The following is a 23,585-nucleotide window of genomic DNA, read 5'->3' as shown; positions in this document are numbered from 1 at the left end:
TCATTGCACATAAAATTTTCTATTTTTCCAGGCTTTTATGGAAAATAAGATTTTGGCTGCTATGAAAAAGTGGTATGTCATTTATTTTCCTTATTGAAGGTATATGACAAAACGTTTTTAGGGCTTAAAAATTCTGACAAACATTCCCCCATATACGTCCCAGGAACCAGCTGAACTGGCCTAGCCACGATTGCTGAGCTCAGCCTGGCATTTCCTGCCTCTGCATCCAGATTCCTTTTTATCCCTGGGATTCCTTCTCTGCCTCTCCTTGCTGAAATCATGCCCATGCTCTCGCTCACCTCATTTGCTCCTATGTCATGAAGCTTCTCCTAAATCTGCCATGTAAGTGTAATCTTTCCCACCTTGGACCACATCCATTTATAAGTATTCCCACATTTAGTATTGTGATATATATATATTTTTTTGGAGTTGGAAGTTTGGAATTAAATTCTTCTTCCCAAGAATTTAAGTTCCTTCTGGATTTGAATTATCCTTCATAGAGCTTAACTCAAATTCTTAAAGATGGTATGAAGCCCAAAGGTATTTCCCAATTGAAGGGTTACATGAATAAGTCCTCTGTACCCCAGAAACACAGTGGAAAGTTAGGAAAATTGAAGCCATTGGTGACACGAAGTTGGAAAGAGTCCTCCCAATAGGCAGGGTGATAGAAACCCCACAAAACTCTCAGTGCATCTTCAACCTGATCCCTATTTTACCTCCTAGCCCCTTTCTTCAACAAGGCATTCCACTCATTGGGAACTCGCCTTTGACTTTCTTACATTGGGAATCAATGAGAAAATATTTACTCACAAAAAAAAAATCTTATAACAAACATTGCTGGGACAGGTTTATTTCATCATTTATTAATTTCCAGAGCAACCTATGAAGATTTGTCTGACTTTTTTAGCTGAACTTCCTTAAAACTTGTGTTTCATTTGTCTAGAGGTTAATTTTATGTTACCTAATATTGTCTTTGAAATATTCTTACTACATTAATGGAGTCTTTTTTACCTGCTGATGGATATAATTTGATTTTTACCAAAAAAGACAACAAAAAGCCTTTGGTGGTAGGTGATGGGTTTTGATTTTACCCTACTTACAAGCTAATAACAGCCTATTATTGTTTCATAGATGCTGACAAGACTCAAGACTCCTGGGTCAGAGACAAAAGGACTGTTTTTTCATAATCCTTTATCATTTTATTTTTGACGTATAACATTATATTAGTTTCAGGTGTCCAACATAATGATTTGATATTTGTATATATTGCGAAATGCTTGCCACAAAATGTCTAGATAACATTCATCACTGCACATAGTTACAAATTTTTTTCTTGTGATAAAAACTTTCAAGATCCACTCTCTCAGCAACTTTCGAATGTACAATACAGCATCATTAACTATAGTCACCATGCTGTACCTTACATCCCCATGACATTTATTTTATAACTAGAAGTTTGTACCTTTTGACCACTGTCACCCATTTTGCTACCCCCCTACCCCCCGCCTCCGGCAACCATCTGTTCTCTGTATGAGCTTGGGGTTTTTTTTGTTTTTATATTCCACATATAAATGAGATCATATGGTATTTGACTTTCTCTGTCAGACTTATTTCACCTAGCATAATGCCCTCAAGTTCCATCCATGTTGTTGAAAATGGCAAGATTTCCTTTTTTATGGCTGAAAAATATTCCCTTGTATATATACACCACATTTTCTTTATCCATTCATCCATCAGTGAACACTTAGGTTGCTTCCATGTCTTGGCTATTGTAGATAATGCAAAGGACTTTTTTTACTCATGCCACAGCAAGCAGAATGAGCTTCATGTTTGCGTTGGTTCCCCTTGGCCTCCTAAATCTCACGGGGGTTGCATTACAGGAGAGAACACTGAGTTTGGAGAACACTCCATTTTACAGCAAGCAGTAAGCAAACCTGCTCTTTGTCCTGGAGGGAGACATTACTTCATCCCTCAAGGTTGCTCACCGCTAACATAACCCTAAGAAGTAGCCCACGTAAAGAGTGGTCGGGGCCTTGCATTCTTGGCATACCCAGCAGGACATATGCGAGACTTATGGGGGAGTCTCTCTCCCAATAATCATTATTAATCCCCTTTATTTAGATAACTTTATTAAGTTTACACAGCTGGTAATATTAGAACTTGAGTTTCCTAATTCTAAATTGGTACTATTTTCAACAGACCTGCACTGATATGTAAAATATTTTAATAATAATTTTTAATTTGATCACATGTTTAAATGATAACTTTTGGATATTAATAAAATATTATTAAATATAATGGATAAAATTGTTAAATATAACATTTAATAAAATGTTATCACCTATAATTTTATTACATTATTTTAAAATATCACTAAATACGGGCCGGTCCCGTGGCTTAGCAGTTAAGTGCTCGGGCTCCGCTGCTGGCGGCCGGGGGTTCGGATCCCGGGCGCACACCCACGCACCGCTTCTCCGGCCATGCTGAGGCTGGGTCACGTGGTCGGCAACTAGAAGGATGTGCAGCTATGACATGCAATTGTCTGCTGGGGCTTTGGGGCGAAGAAAATAAATAAATAAAAACTAAAAATATATATATATATCATTAAATAAAATATTACAAAATATATTTCATATATTACTAAATATAACTTCACCTGTTCTTTTTACTTTCTAAAGTGTGGCTACTAGAAAAATTTAAGTTACATATATTATATGCTCACATATATATTATAGTTCTATTGGATAGCACTGCAATAGACTGCAACACTTTTGTTTCTTTTTTTCCTAATTTCTTGTTTTTAACTTTTTCTCCTTTTTTATTAGTTATAATATACATATAATAAATGCACCATGTACTAATCTTAAGTGCACAACTTGCTGAATTTTTACCTATGCCTGTACCAGTACCACCATCATCACTCAAATCGAAATATAGAACACTTCCATCACTGCAGAAAGTTCTCTCCAGCCCTTTCATAGTCAATACCCATGAATCCCCTTGTGACAACGATTATTCTGAAGTCCATCACCATCAATAAGTTTTCCCTGTATGAGAACTTCATATAAACAGAATCACATGGTATATATTCTCTTGTGTCTGGTTTCTTGTGCACAACATGGTGTTTCTGAGATTCATCTTCATTGTTGGGTGTATCAGTAATTCCTTTTTTATTGTTTTGTAGAATTCCATTGGATGGCTATACCATAGCTATGTGTTTTCCAGTTGGTGGATATTTGGGGGTGTTTCCAGTTCAGGCTATTATGAATAAAGGTGCTCTAAACATTCGTGTACATATGCCTCTTAACCTTTGAGGAGAGATTGTGATCTATCTTTGGTAAGCCGTCCAACGCCCTACTCCCACTCTAGTAGCTGACACAATGTCCTTCTTGATGGATATTTGTTGAAGTATGGTTTCAAACTAGCAGTGTGGTGACTTGTCTTTTTGTATGGAAAAAAAGTCCAGTGTTGGAACAAAATCTACTCAAAGTTTCCACTATTATCACGAATAATGAACAAATAGGTCAGGAAGTCAGTCTCCTGTGTTTAAATGATCTATTTCAGTCTTGTTGCCAATTAAAAATAGACTTAGGCTCCTAGATACATTTTAGTGACTGATTATGAAAGAATGTAGATGTTTCCTACGCTATTTTTTCCCCTGATATTCCTACCTATTTCCTTAATCTCCCTATCCTTTTCTTTGTAAAAGCAATTAAGAGAAAGGCAGGTTCTAAATAGAAATATTATATAGATATTCAAAGAAAGATTGTGTTATACAAGAAGTGATGTTATTTTGGTAGTTAATTCCAAAATGTTTTTTTCATTTTCTCTCCTTGAAGATTATCTATTTAGTAGATCGCAGAAGCCAGACATCCTGGGTTTAAATCATGGATCTGAAATCATGAGCAAGGCTGGAGACTTAACCTCTGAGCCCCAGCTTTCTCATCTCTAAAATGGGGATATAATATCTTCCATAAAGGGTTGCTTGGAGGATTAAAAGACCTAAGTCAAGCTGACCTCTTCAGGCAACAGCTTTTGTGAAGCCCAGTTCTCATTGGACCCATGCCTTCTTTCTGCATGAGCAACGTTTGCATTTTCTGTTGTTTGTCTCTCTGATAACTGGGGCATCACCAGGCATCTGTCTGCCAAGGTTCCTAAACTGTGTGCTCAGACATGGCAGGGTGCAGCAGCAAACTCAGCAAGAGTGTTCCAGGATATTTTAAATTTTAAAGGGAAATGGTGATACTTGGCATCTGTCGAACATGGAGTGAACTACCAGCTCCAAGGAATTCACAGTTTCAACATTAGATTGTGATACATTGCTTTCATTGACATCATATCTTGACAAGGCTGTGTTTTCTGTGGTTCCTGTGATAAAAAGCAAGTGTTGCATGAAAATCAATGTGCAACAGGATCAGGATGAAAATGAAAATCCAGTCTGATTCCAAGGCATGAGAAATTGCACAGTGACCTAGTACAGACATCCCATTAGTAAGTGTGGTTATTTGAGAATGAAATAAAAGTGTATTTTTTTCAATTTATGTGTATTATTTTTCCATATGCCTACTAAGATGTTAGGACATGAATACTCATGGATCTTACTATAAAGTAGGTGGTATTTCTTTTGGTCTAGTAGTGTGTGACAAAATGACTAAGATAGTAAGAGCCCTGTGAACTAGAAAGTTTGAGAACTTTTTGCTCTAATGATGTTTAACCTAGAACAGACAACAGTGATATAGATAAATCTAAATTTATAGATAGATTTTGTAGTAGGTATATAATGATAATAACAAATGTTAAATTGAAATAGTCAAGATTACATCTTGTAGACAAACATGCTATTCCTCAGAAAACTTCTTTAATTAGCTAGTTCCTACATATCCTCAAAACTCAATTTAAATATAACCTCCTCCAGGAAGCCTTCCCTGATTTACAACTCGCCTACCCCCATTCTCAGTGCCAGCTAGATAAGGAGCCTCTCATCTAGACTTCCAAAAACCTTCTGCTTACCCCATCACAGCATCCTGGAAATGTTGATTTTCTTGTCTCTATTTGAATTTTTTGGGTGGAGACCAGATCTAAATGAACTTTATGTCTATGGAGCCTGGCACAGTGTCTAGCACATAAAAAGTGCTCAGAAGATATCTGGTGACAAATTAATGAAACACACAGAGGAAATATACAGGTAATAGTAACTAGTGTTTACTAAGCATTTCCTGGGTACTCGAAATGGTACTAAATGCCATCATATTATCTTGTAACTTGAAGAATATCCAGCGTGATCCTTGAGTTACGTAAGTTCAGAAAGGTAAATGGAGACAACAGAGGGCTAAGAGCAGCAGTCACTTTTGGTCATAGGGATAGGTAGGGCTGAACTTAGCATCCAGGGCTCCTACATTTTATTTTTTTCTACACCACATACTGCACCTTGGTCAATGGCAATTAGAGTGTAAACTTATTGTAGACAAGACCCTCGTTTTATATTGTTCTGCAACTCTCTACAAATGAAACCATTAAACACTAATGAAATAGTTACCATAATTTATTTGATTGAGGATAAGTTTTAGGGAAATTACAACCAATTAAAGATGGAAGAACACAACACAATACAATGAGAAACACAGAAATATAGGAAAAAACTTGAGACTAAACATAGAAAAGAGGGTTTCTTTGAATTTGGAGAATGTATTATGATTATTGTTGTCATTATTATTATTTTGTTATTGTGAACATTTCAAATGTCAATTTTCCTTGAATTCATTCACTTGTTCAACTTAAATTGATTGAGTGCCCATTATCTGCCAAGCGCCACCCTAGGGAAAACCCAAATGATCTTGGAGCTTTCTGTGTGGTATAGGAGACAGATATTATACAAATAATTATTAAATTGTAGTTGGAAATAATTGGCAGGAAGATAAATACAGTGTGCATTTAGAATGTATTATAGACCACTTTACACACACTAAAATGGCAAAAACTAATAACCCCGACCATACTAAATATTGTGGAGGATGTGGAGCAATTGGAACTCGCAAGCACTGCTGGTGGGAGTGCAATATGGTCCAGCCACTTTGGATAACAGTTTGGCAATTTCTTCTAAAGTTAAACATAAACTTATCATAAGACCTAGTAATTGGTATTTACTAGGTATTGGTATTTACCCAAGAGAAATGAAAACATGTGTCCACCAATGACTTATATGCTAATGGTTATAGCTGCTTTATGAATAATTATAGAAAACTGGAAACAAGGCAAATGTCTATATCAGTAAATGGGTCAACAATTGTGGTGCTTCCATTCAACGGAATACTACTCAGCAATAAAAAGGGACTACTGACACACCAACTGCACTGGATGAATCTCAAAACATTATGCTAAGGGACAGAGAGAAATCTGACTCAAAAGGAGTAGACTGTCCGAAGTTATGCGAAGTTAAAGAACAGAGAAAACTATGCTAAGGTGATAGAAATCAGATTAGAATTGCCTGGGGAGGCAATAGTTATTGACTGGGAAGTTCTTTGAACTTCCTGGAGAGATGGAAATATGCCATATGTTCGTCTGGCGGTGGTTACCCTGGTGAATCCATTTGCCAAAACTCATGGACTGTACGCTTAAAATCTGTGCTTTTTACTTGGTGTAAATTAAACCTCAGTTAAAAAAAAAAAAAGTATTACATGGTGACCCAACCAGCAATGGTGGCAGGAAGCAGAGATCACGATTTTTTTTTAATGAGGAAGTGTATTCTACAAGGTTAAAAAAAAAAAACACGAGAGTGGGGATGAGGAAGGGGGATTCCAAGTACCAGAAACTCCCACGTGTTGATTTCAAGTGGAGGAAAACTTGGAAGCATTCTATATTTTACAGGGCAAGGGCAGGGTGCAGCAATAGCGGCTGGCGGAGAACGGCCGGCCTCCACAGAGTGCCGACCCAGTTCGACCCCAATTTCCCCCGAAGGTCCCACTGCCCCCAAGGCTATCCGCAGGGGCCGCTGCCGCCCCCGCGAAGCAGGAGTCCGGGCGGGCGGGCGCTCGCCGGCGTCGCGCTGACGTCACGCGCGTGCTGACGTCGGCGGCGGCCGCGGCCTCTGAAGCGGGCTGGGGCTCGGGGGGCGCCGAGTTTGACTAGTTTGGGGGCTGCTCGGCGCCTGGCGCTGCTCCCGCCGCCCTCCGCACCCCGCGGGCGGCGCCTCGGCCGGACCGAGAGCGTCCCGCCCGTTCCCGCGGGGCCCCGCACTGGCGGCTGGGCGGCGCTCGGCGAAAGTTGGCCCCTCACGGGCTGGCTGGCGGGCGGGCGGGCGGCCGCGGCCATGGAGCCCCGCAGCATGGAGTACTTCAGCGCCCAGGTGCAGCAGAAGGACGTCGGCGGGCGCCTGCAGGTCGGCCAGGAGCTGCTGCTCTACCTCGGCGCCCCCGGCGCCATCCCGGACCTGGAGGAGGACCTGGGCCGCCTGGGCAAGACGGTCGACGCGCTCACTGGCTGGGTGGGCTCGAGCAACTACCGGGTAAGCGGCGGCGGCGGCGGCGGCGCGGCGCGGGCCGGGCACGCCCTCCGCGGCCAGCCCTTTAATTCCGGACGTGCGCGTCCGGCCAGGAGAGCCCCGGGGTGCGCCGGGCGCCTCGGAACCGACCCGTAAGGGGAAACTCATGGGCACGGGGGTCCTCTGACGCACCCCCAGTGGCGAGCCTACTTCTCCGAACGCGAGCAGGGGACCGACTTCCCACCACGACCAAGTTTTTCCCCAGTTGTGAACAATGACAAATTCAGCGATTTCGTTACACGGTGCGGAGTTGCTTGGCTTTAGGACACGATGTTTAATCATCTATTTTAAAAATTAGTGATAGTTTACATACGTAGAGGGCCCAAAGACTTTTTACATTTGTTTGTACGTATGTAAGCATGACCAAGACATAGGACATTAGGATACAATTTTTAAGTTGAAAAGTGTCAAGTTAATCCCTCTTATTAGTGATTTTTATCCTACTTAATCTCCTGTTTCTTTCTCTCTCTCTTTTTTTCCTAATTTTTGTCTAGAAGGTTTGCTTTTCTTCTCTAAGGCGTTTTTAAAGCTTAAAATCAAGCTTAATCAAGTGTCTGATTAAGTTTATCGTTAAATCTAATGAAAAGATGCTGACCCCAGGGCATTATTCATTTGCTTTTCATTTATTGTCGATAGAAAACAGTTGAACTCTGTCATTTTATTTTGCCACAGTTGAGAACTGACTGGGCTTTGAAACCGTGTCCTAGCAGGTTAGCTAATGCTGGGAAAAAAGAAAAAGGATGAGGTACAAGAAGGAATGAGTGTTTCTTAAGGGCTGGTAGTAGGCAGGTTGTAATGTAGCCACGTTGGGAGACCTGGTAAATATTCTGTAATTATCCTGTACTGTAGTTTTTAGCAGTTACTTTTTTTTTTTTAATTTTTTATTTATTTTGTTTCTGCCAAAGCCCCAGCAGATAGTTGTACGTCATAGTTGCACATCCTTTTAGTTGCTGTATGTGAGACGCGGCCTCAGCATGGCCGGAGAAGCGGTGCGTCGGTGCGCGACGGGGATCCGAACCCCGGGCCGCCAGCAGCGGAGCGCGCGCACTTAACCGCTAAGCCACCAGGCCGGCCCTAGCAGTTACTTTTCTTTCTAGTCTTCTGGTGGCAGTGTTGCTTTAAAATGCTGGCCCAAACCGCCTGTGGATGAAGTGATTCTTTTCAGTAACATATACTTATGACCTAGCAAATAAATAGGCTGTACTTTGAAAGCTTTATCGTTATAGAGAAGAAAAGCAAACTCGGGAATTATTAAGCAAATTTAATGGTGAAACTTATATGAGATTTGGAAGGTTTTGACTTTTACAAGGGTAATAAACAGTTTGAGAATTAACCACCTTGATGCTCCATTACATACTCTTTATTATTATTTTTAAAAACTTTGGGAAAAGTGAATATTTAATAATATATCATTACTGTTTGGGGGATTATTCGTATTTCTGTGGAAGAAACAAGCTAAATTTACCTGTAGTGTAAGAAGGGCATATATACACTCAAGGTAGTTAATTTTATGTTGCAGCATAGGCTGTTGTAGAAGGTCAGCTCCTTGGTAATTAATGCTTGCTCCCCTTCCCAAGTGAAGGTTGTTCTGTCCCCTTCTACGTTCGCTGTGGTGACTTGTCTTTGGGCCATATTACTCTTCAGATGTACCATCAGTGAACGGCAGTTGAGCAGTCCTAGCTCTTGAAACACACTCTTGGCTTCTATGATACCACAGTATCCCAATTTTTCTTTTATGTCTCTTAGCACTACTTCCACTGAGTGCTGTGTTTTTGCTTTTAACTGGTCCTTAAGAGTTCAAATCCATCAGGGATCTGACCCAAGTTCTCATCTCTTTACTACGCATTCTCTCCCTTCACCTCACTAGATAACTGCAGCCTGAGATAATTGCAACAATCAGAAGAGAACTGCCAGCTGGCCCCATGGCGTGGCGGTTAAGTGCCCTCGCTCCACTGCTGGCGACCCGGGTTCGGATTCCGGGCATGCACTGATGCACCACTTGTCAGGCCGTGCTGTGGCAGCGTCCCATATAAAGTGGAGGAAGATGGGCATGGATGTTAGCCCAGAGCCAGTCTTCCTCAGCAAAAAAAGAGGAGGATTGGCATGGATGTTAGCTCAGGGCTGATCTTCCTCACACACACAAAAAAAAGAAGAGAACTGCCATAGGCTCCCACAACCTTATCTACACACCTCCTTGTAGCTGTGCCCATATATATTGTACCTTCTTCTCTGTTTCATTGAATGGATTGTCTGTCTTTCTCACTTACGCCAATCCCTTCACATGCGTGTTAGATCCCATGCTCTCTTGCCTACTCAGGGACATTAATTCATTAGTTGTCTTCTCCTTCCTGAATCATTAGTTCTCTCCTTTCGGCTGAATGCTGTATAAAAGCTTTTAGGACATTGTAGAGAGAGGGCATTCTAATTAGTTTGTTATTTGGCTTTTAAAAGCTTATGTTACCAAACTAGGTCATCATTTTTTACTCAAGATACAATAAAACATATTTAACTCTTTTGAAAAAGTGTATCAGACTTTTTTGAACATACACACAAATAGACAGTTGTACTTAAATTTCAAATTGTACTGAACAAACTATAATTTTTCTTTGGATTTGTTAGTATTTCAAAATTTGAGTGTCTTAATAATTGTCTTGCTTCAGTGAATTTGAATGACTGTACTATATGCTGAATATTGTTCTAGATACTAAGGATCCAGCTGGGAACAAAACCAGTAAAGCTCATTCATTCAGCCTCATTTAGGTATTTATTGAGGACCTCCATGTGCAGGCACTCACTCTTCTAGGCATTTCGGATACAACAGTGAAAAAAACCCAGAAATCCATGCCTTTGTGGACTTAGATTCTAGTGTAGGGAGAGCAATAAACAAGATGAGTAACTAAAATCTATCGTATGTTGGATGGTGATAAATGCTTTGGAGAAAAGCATGAAGGGAATAAGGACTGTTGGGCAGGATGCAAATGTTGGAATTTTAAATAGTTGTCGTTGGAGACGTCACTGAGAGGATGATTTAAAGGAGATGGGAGAGTGAGATCCCTGCCGTCATGGAGATCCTATTAGAAAGAGGAAGGCAGACGAATATACAAATCAGATAATTTCAGGTAACAAGTGCTTATCAAGCAACTGATATCAAAGAATGAGGATAAGATTAGACTATTTTGGGTAGTCAAGGAAGTGAGGTGAAATTTGAGTATAGACATGAAAGAAATATAGGAGAGAAGAGTGATTTAGGCAGAGGAAACTGCAAATGCAGAGGCCCTGGTTTTGTTGAGGAACATAAGGAAGGCCAGCATGGCTAGAACTTACAAGTGAATGAGGTGTTAGGAAAGATGACGTTGGGGAGGCAGGTGGAAAGAGCCTTATAGGATTTTATTCTAAATCAGTGGAGGGTTTTATGTAGAGGGGTGGCTGCCTTGTGTAGAGTGGACTATAAAGGAGCAGAAGAAGAAGCAGGGTGGCTAAGGCTGGTTTGGTAGCAATGGCAGTGCTGAGAAGTGGAAGATTTGGGATATGATTTGGTGGAGAGCCAACAGGACCTCCAGTTGGATTGAGTATGAGGGTTGAGAGAGGAATTAGGGATAATTGCCTTGCTTAAGCAGCAGTAGAGGGCAAGACTGAAATGGGACAAGACTGAAATGGGGAAGACTGAGAGAACAAGTTGGGTGAAGGAAGTAAAAAGTTTGGTTTGAGAAGGTTGTTTAAAACGCAAGGTGAGATGATAAATAGACGGTTGGGGTCTTGAGCTCAGTTAAGTCATAACTGGAGATTAAAAATATGGGAATAGGTATATATATAAGGTACGTGCTCTGTGGCATTTGACTTTTGCTAAGGAGAGTCCTATAATTTCAGGAGTCCCCAAACTTCAAAATGGTATTATGGCAGTAAAATTTTCTTCCTAAAATTAAATATGATAACCCCCATTTAAAGAGTCCTTAGTGAGTATCAGGCACTGTCTGAAGTGCTATATTTGCATTATCTCATTTTAATCTTTAAGATGGCCTTAGAAAGTACTATTATTTTCCTCATTTTGTAGACTCTTGCGGTAGGTCATAGAATTGGTGAATTGGTGGAGGAGTGCTTGAACCTAGGGAGATTAGGATTTTCCTTTTCTGGACTTTTGTAAACCTCTTCAGTATCCTTTCATTTGTCAGCAGTACTTTCACTTTTTATATTATCTGTCTGCAGCTATAATAGTAAGTTGACTCTAAAAATGGAGAAAACAATAAATAGCATTTGTAGTAGTGCTGAGCTAAGTAACGTGCTAGGATTTCAAGTCTTTTCTTGGAATTCAAAATCACAGCTCCTTTGCCATTTGAAGGATGATGCTTTCCAATGTCAGTGTCACTTTGATTGTATTTCTTATAAACCGTCAATTTCTTAAAATATACCATGTTTTAGTTTGCTGAAAAGTGTTTTGAGGTCTATATTTAAATATATGGATCTTGCCTATTCCTTTTACCTGCCCTATAGGAGGAATGTCCAGGTTGTTTTTAATTTTTTACTGTTAACATTGTCTTTTTACATTGTCACCTTGTATATGTGCATGAGAGTTTGTCTAGGGCAGTGATTCTGAACCCTGTCAGATATAGTGCCCTCTTTTAATGCCCACTTTACAATCCTGAAATAAAATTTATAGATGATACCCAATAAACGTAATTTTTAAAAACCCCAATAATGTTCTAACTATACTATAAAATAAAATTACACATAATTTATAATGAGATAAAATATATTTCAATATGTAAATGTGCCCGTCTGGCTACCCAAGAAGACGTAATGATAGTCAGATGGCTTCACTGGTACGTATTATTGCTGTAAATGCTACCACTGCCAATTCAGACCACTACAAGTGTGTGGTTGCTGGTGATTCAGATTTGAGAAGTGGCATTACTGTTGATGACTGTGATATTCTAGAACTCTAAATTCTGAACCTTATTTCTTTGAGTCCACCAACTTAAAGAGTGGCACCACACCACGTGACATCCAGTCCATTTAGCTTTTAACTGTCCCACACTCCCTCTTGTCTGAGTTTAAATATCATGGTCAGTCAGTCACACCCCTACATTCATTCTCAATTCTCTCCTTCCTCACTCTCACTTTACAGTCCTTTATCAATTGCATGGATAAAATGCAATCCTGATTAATCCAACTCTGCTTATCCCATACCTGCACCAGTGCAACTGAAGGTGGATGGAGAAAAACACAAAACCTCCAACTGGTTTCATTTTAAGTTCCTCACCTTCAAGAGGGCCCTTCATGGTGCCTAGTAGTCATACTATATTTTCTTACTTCATTCATTCTTTTGCTTAGACAACTATTTTCCATCTGTTCCTTTCCCTCAGACCTAACAATATCTCTTCTTCTATCATCAGTGTCAGCTGATGGTCTTGCTTCACACTTCACTGAGAAAATGGAAGGAATTGGGATTTCCTAAGACTCCTAGTACTGTATGTACCCACCTTCCAGCATTTATACCCATAGAAGGCCCTCCATATTTGTTGAATTGGTAAATGAAAGCACACTTGTCCCTTGATTAACCTGCTGGTTGCATTCCTGGAAAACTTGTATACTAAAACCATGCAAAAAAAAAAAAAAAAAAAGATTACTAGGCTCTGATAACTTCAAACAGGATTTTCGTTTACTTGAATGGCTAGCAGCAGGGCTGCCAAAGTATGGCCATGTACCTTTGGGCTGCACAGCTCCAGGGAGTAACATTGTGTGTCGTACACCGCTCTCCACTGAGAACAGTTGTTCTTGGGTATATGTCTAGAAGTGGAAATACTGGGTCACACTTTCCTGTCCCCTCAGTCTACCTAGAATTAACTAGTATCTTTAATTTTAAGTCATTTATTTCCTTCCTCTTTTGAGGGAAATAGTTTTATTATTTATATATTTATATAAAAATAACCTGATATTTCTCTTCAGGTTTTCAAATTTTGTAAGCCATCCGGTTTTACTCATTTGATCTGTGCATACATGTCTGCTTGCCAATTTATTCTACCCATTCTTTTACTCATTTTCTTAGATGCTGAGTTAATTTGTGAAGAAAATGCCCCTTAAACATACAGTACTTCCTAATGAGAGAAGGAGCATTACAGGAGTATGCTTGTTATGCCTTTTTTCTGTTCTACCTATGGTGGAAAAACATCTGTGATTATGAATTAAGTTTATGTCCTTCCTAGATTTCAAGAACTCTTGTCAAACTTTCTGACTTGCACATGGAAAGTTCTTAGATGTGATTCTTAAATTGGGGATAGTCATTACTGTCTCATGCAATTACTTACCTGTATTGTTGGTTGACGACATTTCTGATTTAAACTGTTTGGAAGATTAAACATCATATTGAATTGAAACTCTGTAGCCAAGGTGACAACTTGCTTGTGAGTTTATTGACATCAGATTACTCAAATATGTTTAACCACTTGTGGTTCAGAGGTGAAAAGGGAGAGAGAGAGAGAATGGGAAAATGACTCCAAAGGTTCTGGGACTTCTCCAGGTTAATAACATTTCATAAATTTTTTACAATTTCAGTTTTATGACTTAAAAACACCCTAAAATTGGCTTGGTCTTAGCCCCAAAATTTGCTTTTTAGAGTTTCTGTTTTTCTACCTGTTAAAAAGTATGCTGTTGGGGCCGGCCTGGTGGCGCAGCAGTTAAGTGCGCATGCTCCACTTCTGCAGCCTGGGGTTGGGCGGCCCCGGGTCGCAGGTTCGGATGCTGGGCATGCACCAACACAACGCTTGGCAAGCCCTGCTGTGGCAGCGTCACATATAAAGTAGAGGAAGAGGGACATGGATGTTGGCCCAGGGCTAATCTTTCTCAGCAAAAAAAAAGAGGAGGATTGGCATCAGATGTTAGCTCAGGGCTGATCTTCCTCGCAAAAAAAAAAAAAAGTATGTTATTTTTGCTTTTATATTTTTAACATTTTATATATTTGTATTTTTGCTTTTATATTTTATATATACCTGTTGGAAAGTACATTATTTTTGCTTTTATATTTTAAAGGATTGGAATGGAAGCATTTGCGTTCCCAAGGAAGTGGTGAGGAGCAAATTGGAATGTTACTCTAGTTGTTTTCTTTCCTTCTTTTTTGAGGGTTTCAGTATTCTGCTGAAAGGACCCTTAGCCAAGATGCAGGCTGTGTTGAAAGATGTGCAAATGGAAATTCAGGAAAGTTATTTGTAGCTCCATGGTAAATCTTGATATTTGCTACGTCAGATTCACCCACTGTATTCTTTAGGAATGAGCTGGCTATTATTGGGTCTTTATTTACTAACCCATGTGAATGTTAGAATGAGCTAGTCAAGTTGGCCCCAAAAATTGGGACTTCTTATTGGAGTTACATTGAATATCATCTTTTTGGGGGAAGACTTGATATTTTTATAATATTGACCTCTTTTTATCCATGAAAATTGTTTAGGTCTTCTTTAATGTTTTTCATTAATATTTCATTATTTACTCCAAATAGGTTTTCTGTGCATTTTGTTAGATTTACTCCTAGGTACTTTACAGTGTTTGAGAGTATTGTAAATGCTATTTGTCTTTTTAAAAATTTTCTGGCATATAGAAATGAAATGGTATTTTGTATATTGATTTTTATGGCCAGCCTACTTATTATATAATTAAAAACATATTGTCTGCAATTTGTGGATTCTTTTAGGTTTTCTCTACATGTAATAATATCAGAGAATAATGACAGTTTTGCTTCTTCTTTCCAGTCCTTTAGTTTTGCTTGGTTTTGGTGCATTGGCTAGGACCCTTAGGATGAGGTTGAATAAAAGAGTGTGGGCATGATTGAATTGTTTCTGGGTTTCAAGGGTATGTTCTAGTATTTCACCATTAGGAATCATACTTACTATAATTTTTTTAAAACATTTTTTATTATGGAGAATTTTGTACATATATAAAGGTAGATAGAATAAAATAACAAATCCACCCACAACACTCATAAGTCCGTGGCTAATCCTGCCCCATCACTTTGTCACAAATCACAGATATATTGTTTCATCCGTAAGTCTTTCTAGCTAGTGTCTCAAAGATAAGTGCTCTTTAAAGAAAAATTAACATAACCTCAATACCATTATCATATGTAAAAAAAAATTCCTTGATACCAAATACCCAGGGTTCAAACTTCCAGTTTTTTAAAATGTCATACAAATTTTTAAATTAGTTTTTTTAAGAAAAATCAGGATGCAAATAAAGTTCACACATTGTGATTTGTTAATATATTAGTTTCCTATTGCTGCTCTGTCAAATTACTACACACTTAGTAGCTTAAAACAATGTACATTTATTTTCTTATAATTCTGGAGATCAGAAGTCCAAAATGGGTTTCACTGGGATAAAATCAAGGTTTCAGCAGGATTGTATTCCTTCTGGAGACTTTAGGAGAGAATTTTCCAGCTTTTACAAACTTCCTGCATTTCTTGGCTCATGGCCTCTTCTTCCATCTTCAAAGCCAGCAGTATAGTGTCCTCAAATCTTTCTCTTTGACCACTGGTTCAGTCATCACATCTCCTCTGCCTCTGACCCTACAGCCTCCCTCTTATAAGGGCTCTTGTGATACATTGGGCCCAGGATAATCCAAGGTAATTTCCCTATTTTAAGATCTTTAACTTAACCACATCTTTAAAGTTCTTTTTGCCATGTAAGGTAACATATTCACAGGTCCTGGAGGTTAGGATCTGAATACATTTGGGAGGCTGTTGTTCTGCCTATCTCAGTTAACATGTTTATTGAGTCTCTTTTAATCTGTTTCTCCCTCAATCTCTCTTTAAAAATCTTGGATTTGATTTGTGGTAGAGTTTCCCACAGTCTAGATTTTGCTGATGTCGTTCCTGTGATGTCGTGTGTTCCCTCTGTATTTCCTATAAATTGGTAGTTGGATCTAAAGTTTGATCAGATTCAGTCTTTTTTTTTTTTTTTGTGGCAAGACTACTTTATAAATAATGTTCTTCCATCAGGAGGCACATAATATCAGGAAGCCACCTAAAGTCTGCTAGTCTCTTTTTGTGATGTTAGCAGCCATTAATATTCAGTGTTTAGGTCTCTTAATTCATTGTTGTTATTACTTGCCTTCAAGTAGGCTCAGACTCCTGGTGACCCTATGAATGAATGATGTCCACAATGTGCTGTCCTCAACAGCCCTAACTCAGTTTCTGTAGACTCATGCCCACAGTTTCATTTATGGAGTCAATCCATTTCATATTTGGTCTTCCTCTTTTCCTGTTGCTTTTTACTTTTCCCAGCATTATTGTTTTTTCCGAAGAATCCTGCCTTCTCATGATGTGCCCAAAGTAGGACAGCCTCAGTTTTATCATAAAGAGAAACTTCCCCCGTTTACTACTGTTTGGTTACCCATTGGTATAGTTTATATAAAAAGGCAGGTATAGTTCATATGATTCTTTCCTTTTATTTACTAATTGTCAAAATAATGAGGTGGTCTTCTAGCATCCTCTAGTGTTGGCCAAATTGTTTTTGTTTTTGTTATTACTATGAGCTCTTGTATTTAAACCTATCTAATGAGTTTCAAGACCATGCAGTTATTATCCTTATTGCTATTCAAACTGTCCTGTCTCGGCATGACCCTAGTAATCTTTGGTAGCATGTTTGCTATTTGGTATTACAAGATGTCATATTTCCTGCTCCTGCCCTGGAATCAGCCATTTCTCCAAGAAGCTCTGGTTCCTTTTAGTGGGAAATGGTATGTGGAAAATACAGTGTGGGTGCTGGTGGAACTCATTGTTACTCCTTTGATTATTGCTGGATTTTTTTCAATGGATAGGGTTAGGTTTTATTTTAATTTTAAAGAAAAATACATCGTGAGTTTATACCGATACTCTAATTCAGATTCAGGACTGCAGTTGTTGCTACTTCTGTATATCTTCTATCTATAGCTCCTTGTATCAACAACAAGATTTTGAAAGACATTGAAGTTTCTTTTTTGCCAGTGTATCTTAGGGATATATTCCTAAGTGAGATCTTACTAGTGTGCATGTTTTTCCTACTGATTTGAGATACTGCTTTTGTCATCTGTTAAATTTTATGTGTGAGTCTGTTTTTGGATTTTCAATTATGTTTTTAACAGCTTTGTTGATATAATTCACATACTATACAGTTCACTTATTTGAAGTGTACAAGTCATTGATTTTTAGTATATTTACAGATGTGCCCAACCATCAGCACAGTCAATTTTAGAACATTTTCTTCACCTCAAAAAGATGTCTCGACCCTTTAGCTGTTACCTCTGTATCCCCTCAGATCCCCTAGTCCTAAGCAACCACTAATCTACTTTCTATCTCTGTAGATTTGCCTGTCCTGGACATTTCTTATAAATTGAATCATACAACATGTGCCATTTGTGACTGGTTTTTTTCCACCTCTCATAACGTTTTGGAAGGTTCATCTATTTTGTAACATGTATCAGTCATTCCTATTTATAGCCAAATAATATTCGATTGAATGCATATACCACATTTTTTTAATCCATTCATCAGTTGATGGACATGTGGGCCTTCTACTCTTTGGCTATTGTGACTAATGCTGTAATGAACATTGGATTACAAGTATCTGTTCGTGTCCTTTAATTCCTTTGGGTATATACCTAGGAGTGGAATTGTTGGGTTCTCGGTGTTTCTGCTCCATTGTACACTTTAGGCCTTCCCTTTTTTTGTACTTCATAGAGGGTTTTTCTCCATGTTCTCTCCTTCCCCAGTGGTAGACTGCTGTTGCTTCTTATTCTGTTCTTGCTAGCCTGGTTGTGGAGAGTGGGAGTGTTCTCCATTTTCCTGGTCCAGCTTCAGTCTTAGGAACCCTTTGTCCCTGTGTCTTGAAGGTGAGGCTTTATCAGAGATCCTGCCTCTCCTCAGCTGGAGACCTTTAATCATCTGAGCCCAGGATGGTTTTCTGCTGCACCCCCTGAGATAGAGAGCTTTTTTTCTTTTCTCTTTACTTAATAATAGTGAATTTTTACCTCTGTCCTGGGGGTTACAATGTTTGTCTTTCCATTAGGAGCTTCAAACTTTTGTTTCTTATAGGACAAGGATACAAGAAAGGTTTGTGCCTTTCCTGGTGTAGAGGCAGCAGCTCCCTCCGAGACCTGTACCACTGAGAGATACTTCCTCCAGTCTCCTGCCCTCTCCTCAATCCTAATTATGAGAGTCCAGGGGAGGTTTGTGGAGAAAGAGCTTGCAAGTGGGTGTGAACTCTCCTTGTGTCTCTGGCTACTAGGGATTCTGTAGTTTCATGCTAGCCCACGCTCAGCTATTAACAATGAGTTAAATATAGCTGAATTCTTACCCACTTGTATCATGGCTTTGTTTTCCTTCTGTCCTCTGCCACATGTGACCTTCTGCTTATGTCCTGTCTCTCCTTGGAGGCATCTGTGTTTTTCCTTAGATTTCAGGCTAGTTGATTATTCTATAACCTCAGCTTTCTGATGGATTCAAGAATAGTTATGGTCTTGTAGATTATTTGGCATTTTCGTGTTATGGTGGGAGTGATGTTTTTTCCAGTTTCTCTGTCCTAGACAGAAGCTGAAATTCCTCTGTAGTTAAAGGTGCTCTTTTACTTTTTAACTCTTTCATTTAGGAAACATTTCAACATTACAGGAAAAGTTGTGAGTATAGTCAGTGAACTCCTGTGTACCCTCCACCCAATCTACCAGTTATTAACATTTTGCCAAATATGCTTTATCACTATCTTTCCGTGTATTTACACATTATTATTATTTTTTTTTTTTTTCTTGTGAGGAAGATCAGCCCTGAGCTAACATCCATGCCAATCCTCCTCTTTTTGCTGAGGAAGACTGGCCCTGGGCTGACATCTGTGCCTGTCTTCCTCTACTTTATATGGGATGCCGCCACAGCATGGCCTGACAAGCGGTGCATCGGTGCACGCCCAGGATCCGAACCCGGGCCACCAGCAGCGGAGTGCGCGCACTTAACCACTACGCCACAGGGCCGGCCCCTATTATTGTTATTATTGAACCATTTGAGAATAGGGTGCTCTAACCTCATGACTGTTTACCCCTGAATACTTCAGTCTCGTTTTTTTTTTAAACTTGGTAATATATTATATGAAGATCTTTTATGTCAACATAAACTGATATTAAAGTGTGCATCCGTAATTTGTATCCATTAAAGTTTCTTTCTATCTGTAGGTATCATTAATGGGATTGGAAATTTTAAGTGCCTTTGTGGACAGATTATCAACACGATTTAAGTCCTATGTAGCAATGGGTAAGTTAACTTTACTTATTTAAAAAATCATTGTAGGTTTTGACATACTTTTTTCTCATAGTTTTTGTTTAACGGAATAAATTCTCTGTAAAAGCAAAAATGTAATTTTGTACAACCTAGAGGTCTGCTAATTAGCATTTTAGTTTGCCTAGACATAAAAGATTTTGGCCTGTTAAAATAATTATATTCCCTTTGAGACAAAAAAACAAAAACAAAAAACTTACTAAATATACTGTTAATAGATTTTTACTTCATACTTTCAATTTTTCTACTGTTATCTTTTACTTTTTTTGTAACATATTAAAAATTTATATTATAACTTACAGCTCTACTTTTCGGACTATCTGTAGTGAAGGACCAGTTCTTTCATTGCTAGTCTGTTGCAGACCTATATTTTGTAAAATACAATAAAAATAAATTACAGCAAAATGAAATGAAAAAATATAATAAGGCTCACTTTTTTATTATTAGATTCAACAAACAAAATTACTTTGGTCAGATTGTTTCAAAACCTTTATAAGCACTCTCAATTTCTTTACCACAAATAGTTTGTGGACTGGTCCTGCACTGCCACCCATACTTTGAGCAGCATTTACTTACAGTGTGTTTGCGGTATAGTACAATATACTAGTACAATGCTCTTCTTTGTATAGTAGTTAGGATTACAGAGTTGGCTCTGACCTATTCTCTAAATCTGAGTGACCTTCATGTGCCTTTTGGAGTGCTTTAGTGAGTTTATTTGGTTCCTATTACATAGAAACATTTAAGGGTAGCCTCAGATGTTCATGGTTTTCTTTTATGGGTTAAGTTCATGCCTCCTAATGTATCATCAGACTTATTTTCTAATTATCTTTGGTCAGCTTTTTTCTTTATGTTTGGTATGCTGCGAAATTCTGCCAACTTTTTCTTTTATTTTTATTGTCTAGCTATCCTTTCAGCAGAAGCATCTTAGTGAGTTTCCCTGTCTTTATTACTCCCATTTTTCTTTTTTTTTTTGGGTGAGGAAGATTGGGCCTGAGCTAACATCTATTGCCAGTCCTCCTCTTTTTGCTTATGGAAGATTGTCACTGAGCTGACATCTGTGCCTATCTTCCTCTATTTTGTATATAGGACAACACTACAGCATGGCTTGATGAGTGGTGTGTAGGTCCATGCCCGGGATCCGAACCTGCGAATCCCAGGCTGCCGAAGTGGAGCATGGGAACTTAACTACTACGCAACCAGGCCGGCCCATTTATTACTCCCTTTTTAATCAATACCTGGTTCCAATTCATTCTTTGTATGAATATCTTCTGAAAAGATGATTTTTTATTATGTCAGTTTCCTGCTTAACATCCTATAGATGTTAAAAACCATGCTCTGCAAACATTTTACTTGCTTTTGTATTCTCTTAAGACGTTTTGAATCAGTGTTTAAAATTAGGAAGTTTTACATAAAAATTCATATTTATGGCTTATCTTGAAAGATTGGCCAGTGTGGCAGCCCTGATCTTCCATTCTCACATGTAATTATTGGCTGAAGCTGTGTTGTAGCTTCCCTTTTGTCTGGGTCATGAGCTTTCCAATTCATAATCACTCACCTCATCTCTCATCATCCATCTCCTCTTGTCTCCTCATAACTGCGGATATTGGTTATAATACAGCAGACTTGGAATACTGCAGTTCTTAGACCTGGTTCATTTTCAGCATTTTCCGTACCTCCCTGACTGTAGGTGTTTATATTTGTAACCCCTGCGTTGTAGTAGCTCCCTATTATTAGTCATTACAAACAGTATTTTAAACTTGAGAGTAATTCCAGGTATTATGTCTCTCACTTATTTTTCAGCCACAAGGAGGGCCAGATGGGGTTTGATGTACCAACTGTTTGCTCATATTCAAGCAGTAGGAGTACTGGGACTAGAATCTTAGTTTGTTGTGTCCCAGGATTGTCCTGCTTTCGGAACTTAATTTCTTTTTTGTTGTCCTTGGTGTTCCAGTTCTCTCTGCATGTCTGTCCCTTCTTCATCTCAGAAGCCTTATTTATTCATGATCTTCATCAGGTGCTCTCTCTCTTCACTCTAGCTAATAAGAAACTTGCTCACTCTTGTTAGTTCTGGTTTGACTTATTTATTATGCCTCTGCTGTGCTGTTCTTTTTTTTTTTCTTTGTGAGGAAGATCAGCTCTGAGCTAACATCCGATGCCAATCTTCCTCTTTTTGCTGAGGAAGATTGGCCCTGGGCTAACATCCGTGCCCACCTTCCTCTACTTCATATGGGACACTGCCACAGCATGGCTTGACAAGCGGTGCGTTGGTCCACGCACGGGATCTGAACCTGCGAACCCTGGGCCGCCGAGGCGGAGCATGCAAACTTAACCACTGTGCCACCGGGCCAGTCCTTGCTGTTCTTTCTTTTTGAAATCCTCTCCTCTTCTCCATGGTCCTTTTTTTCTCTTTTAAAGACTTGTTTCAGATTTCAATATCTGGGAGCTTTTCAGATTAACCTTACCTGCACTGAATTTTTCTTTACTCCATGATTCTTATACCCTTGAATACTTAGTGAATTACATTAAGTAGCTTTGGTTGGTTGTTTTTCGTATGTGTTTCCTACATATCTACATACTCTTATGTGTATAGGTTTTTATCTTTTAATCTACTCTTTCTGGTTATCCCTGTGCATTTACTGTTCGTCAATATCATTTTCACTTTGAACCCTAAGTGCTCATCATTATCCTTAGTGAAACTTGAACTTATTATTACTTGAGAGTCAATGTAATATAATAGGAAAATTTTGTCACAGCTTTGCTACCATTTATTGACTGCCTACTTTTTACTCATTTGCTGAGCTTATCTACTTTACATACATGAAAGATGATCCTCACATTATTTCTCATTTGTATGATAGTTTTGCAAGATAGGCAGTATATCTGTGTACTCTTAAAGAGTTACAGTAGTAGACTAAGAGTCCCAGGGTTACCTTTCTTATTTTACCCTGTCTTAGACCTTAGCCAAACTACTTTAGGAGCCTTTCTATAAAAGGAAGGAATTGAGTTAAATTGTGTGCTAAGGTTTTTTTTTTGTTTTTTTTTTGTTTTTAAAGATTTTATTTATTTATTTTTTCCCCCCAAAGCCCCAGTAGATAGTTGTATGTCATAGCTGCACATCCTTCTAGTTGCTGTATGTGGGACTCGGCCTCAGGATGGACGGAGAAGTGGTGCCTCGGTGCGCGCCCGGGATCCGAACCTGGGCCACCAGCATCGGAGCGCGTGCACTTAACCACCAAGCCACGGGGCTGGCCCGCTAAGGTTTTTTTTTTTAATGTAACCCTAGATATATGTAACTTGATGTGAGTGATATTGTTTTCCTTTGGTGCACTTAGGTTATTAACTATCTTTACAGATATTTTTTATCTTTTTATATTAAAAGTGAAGAGGGCCAGCCCTGGTGGCCCAGTGGTTAAGTTCAGCACACTCTGCTTTGGCGGCCCAGGTTCAGATCCCGGGCACGGATCTACACTGCTCTGTTAGCAGCCATGCTGAGTTCGCCGGTCACATACTAAAAAATAGAAGAAAATTGACGTGGATGTTAGCTCAGGGTGAATCTTCCTCAGCAAAAAATAAAATAAAAAGTGAAGAGATGTTTCAGGAAAATTGAGATTGATGTTCAGTTTTAGACGAAGTTCCAAAAAGAGTATGGGCTCTGTTAATTCTTTAATATAAATTAATTCTTTAATTTAAAATATTTAAATTTTCTTTTGTGATGACATATACTGTGGAAAGATAAAACTTTCCACCCCCAAAAATAATACAATTTA

At 38.9% G+C, this 23,585-nt stretch overlaps 1 protein-coding gene across 4 annotated transcripts in view; it reads left to right on the top strand.

The window, feature by feature from the left end:
* The first annotated feature begins 7,118 nt into the window (after window positions 1-7,118).
* Window positions 7,119-23,585, top strand: part of CLASP2 (cytoplasmic linker associated protein 2) — a 170,822-nt gene continuing 154,355 nt past the window's right edge. For all 4 annotated transcript variants that reach the window (XM_087430684.1, XM_087430682.1, XM_087430683.1 and 1 more), the window contains exons 1-2: window positions 7,119-7,501; window positions 19,716-19,794. In XM_087430684.1, the coding sequence (XP_087286810.1) occupies window positions 7,307-7,501; window positions 19,716-19,794 (274 nt within the window). In that variant the 5' untranslated portion in view covers window positions 7,119-7,306. The remainder of the gene's footprint in view (window positions 7,502-19,715; window positions 19,795-23,585) is intronic.

Source organism: Ceratotherium simum, chromosome 5, assembly GCF_057802395.1.
Source record: "Ceratotherium simum simum isolate JZ-2026a chromosome 5, ASM5780239v1, whole genome shotgun sequence".
NCBI lineage: Eukaryota > Metazoa > Chordata > Mammalia > Perissodactyla > Rhinocerotidae > Ceratotherium > Ceratotherium simum.
Note: the sequence above shows the minus strand (reverse complement) of the source record. Positions and strands in the feature narration are given on the sequence as shown.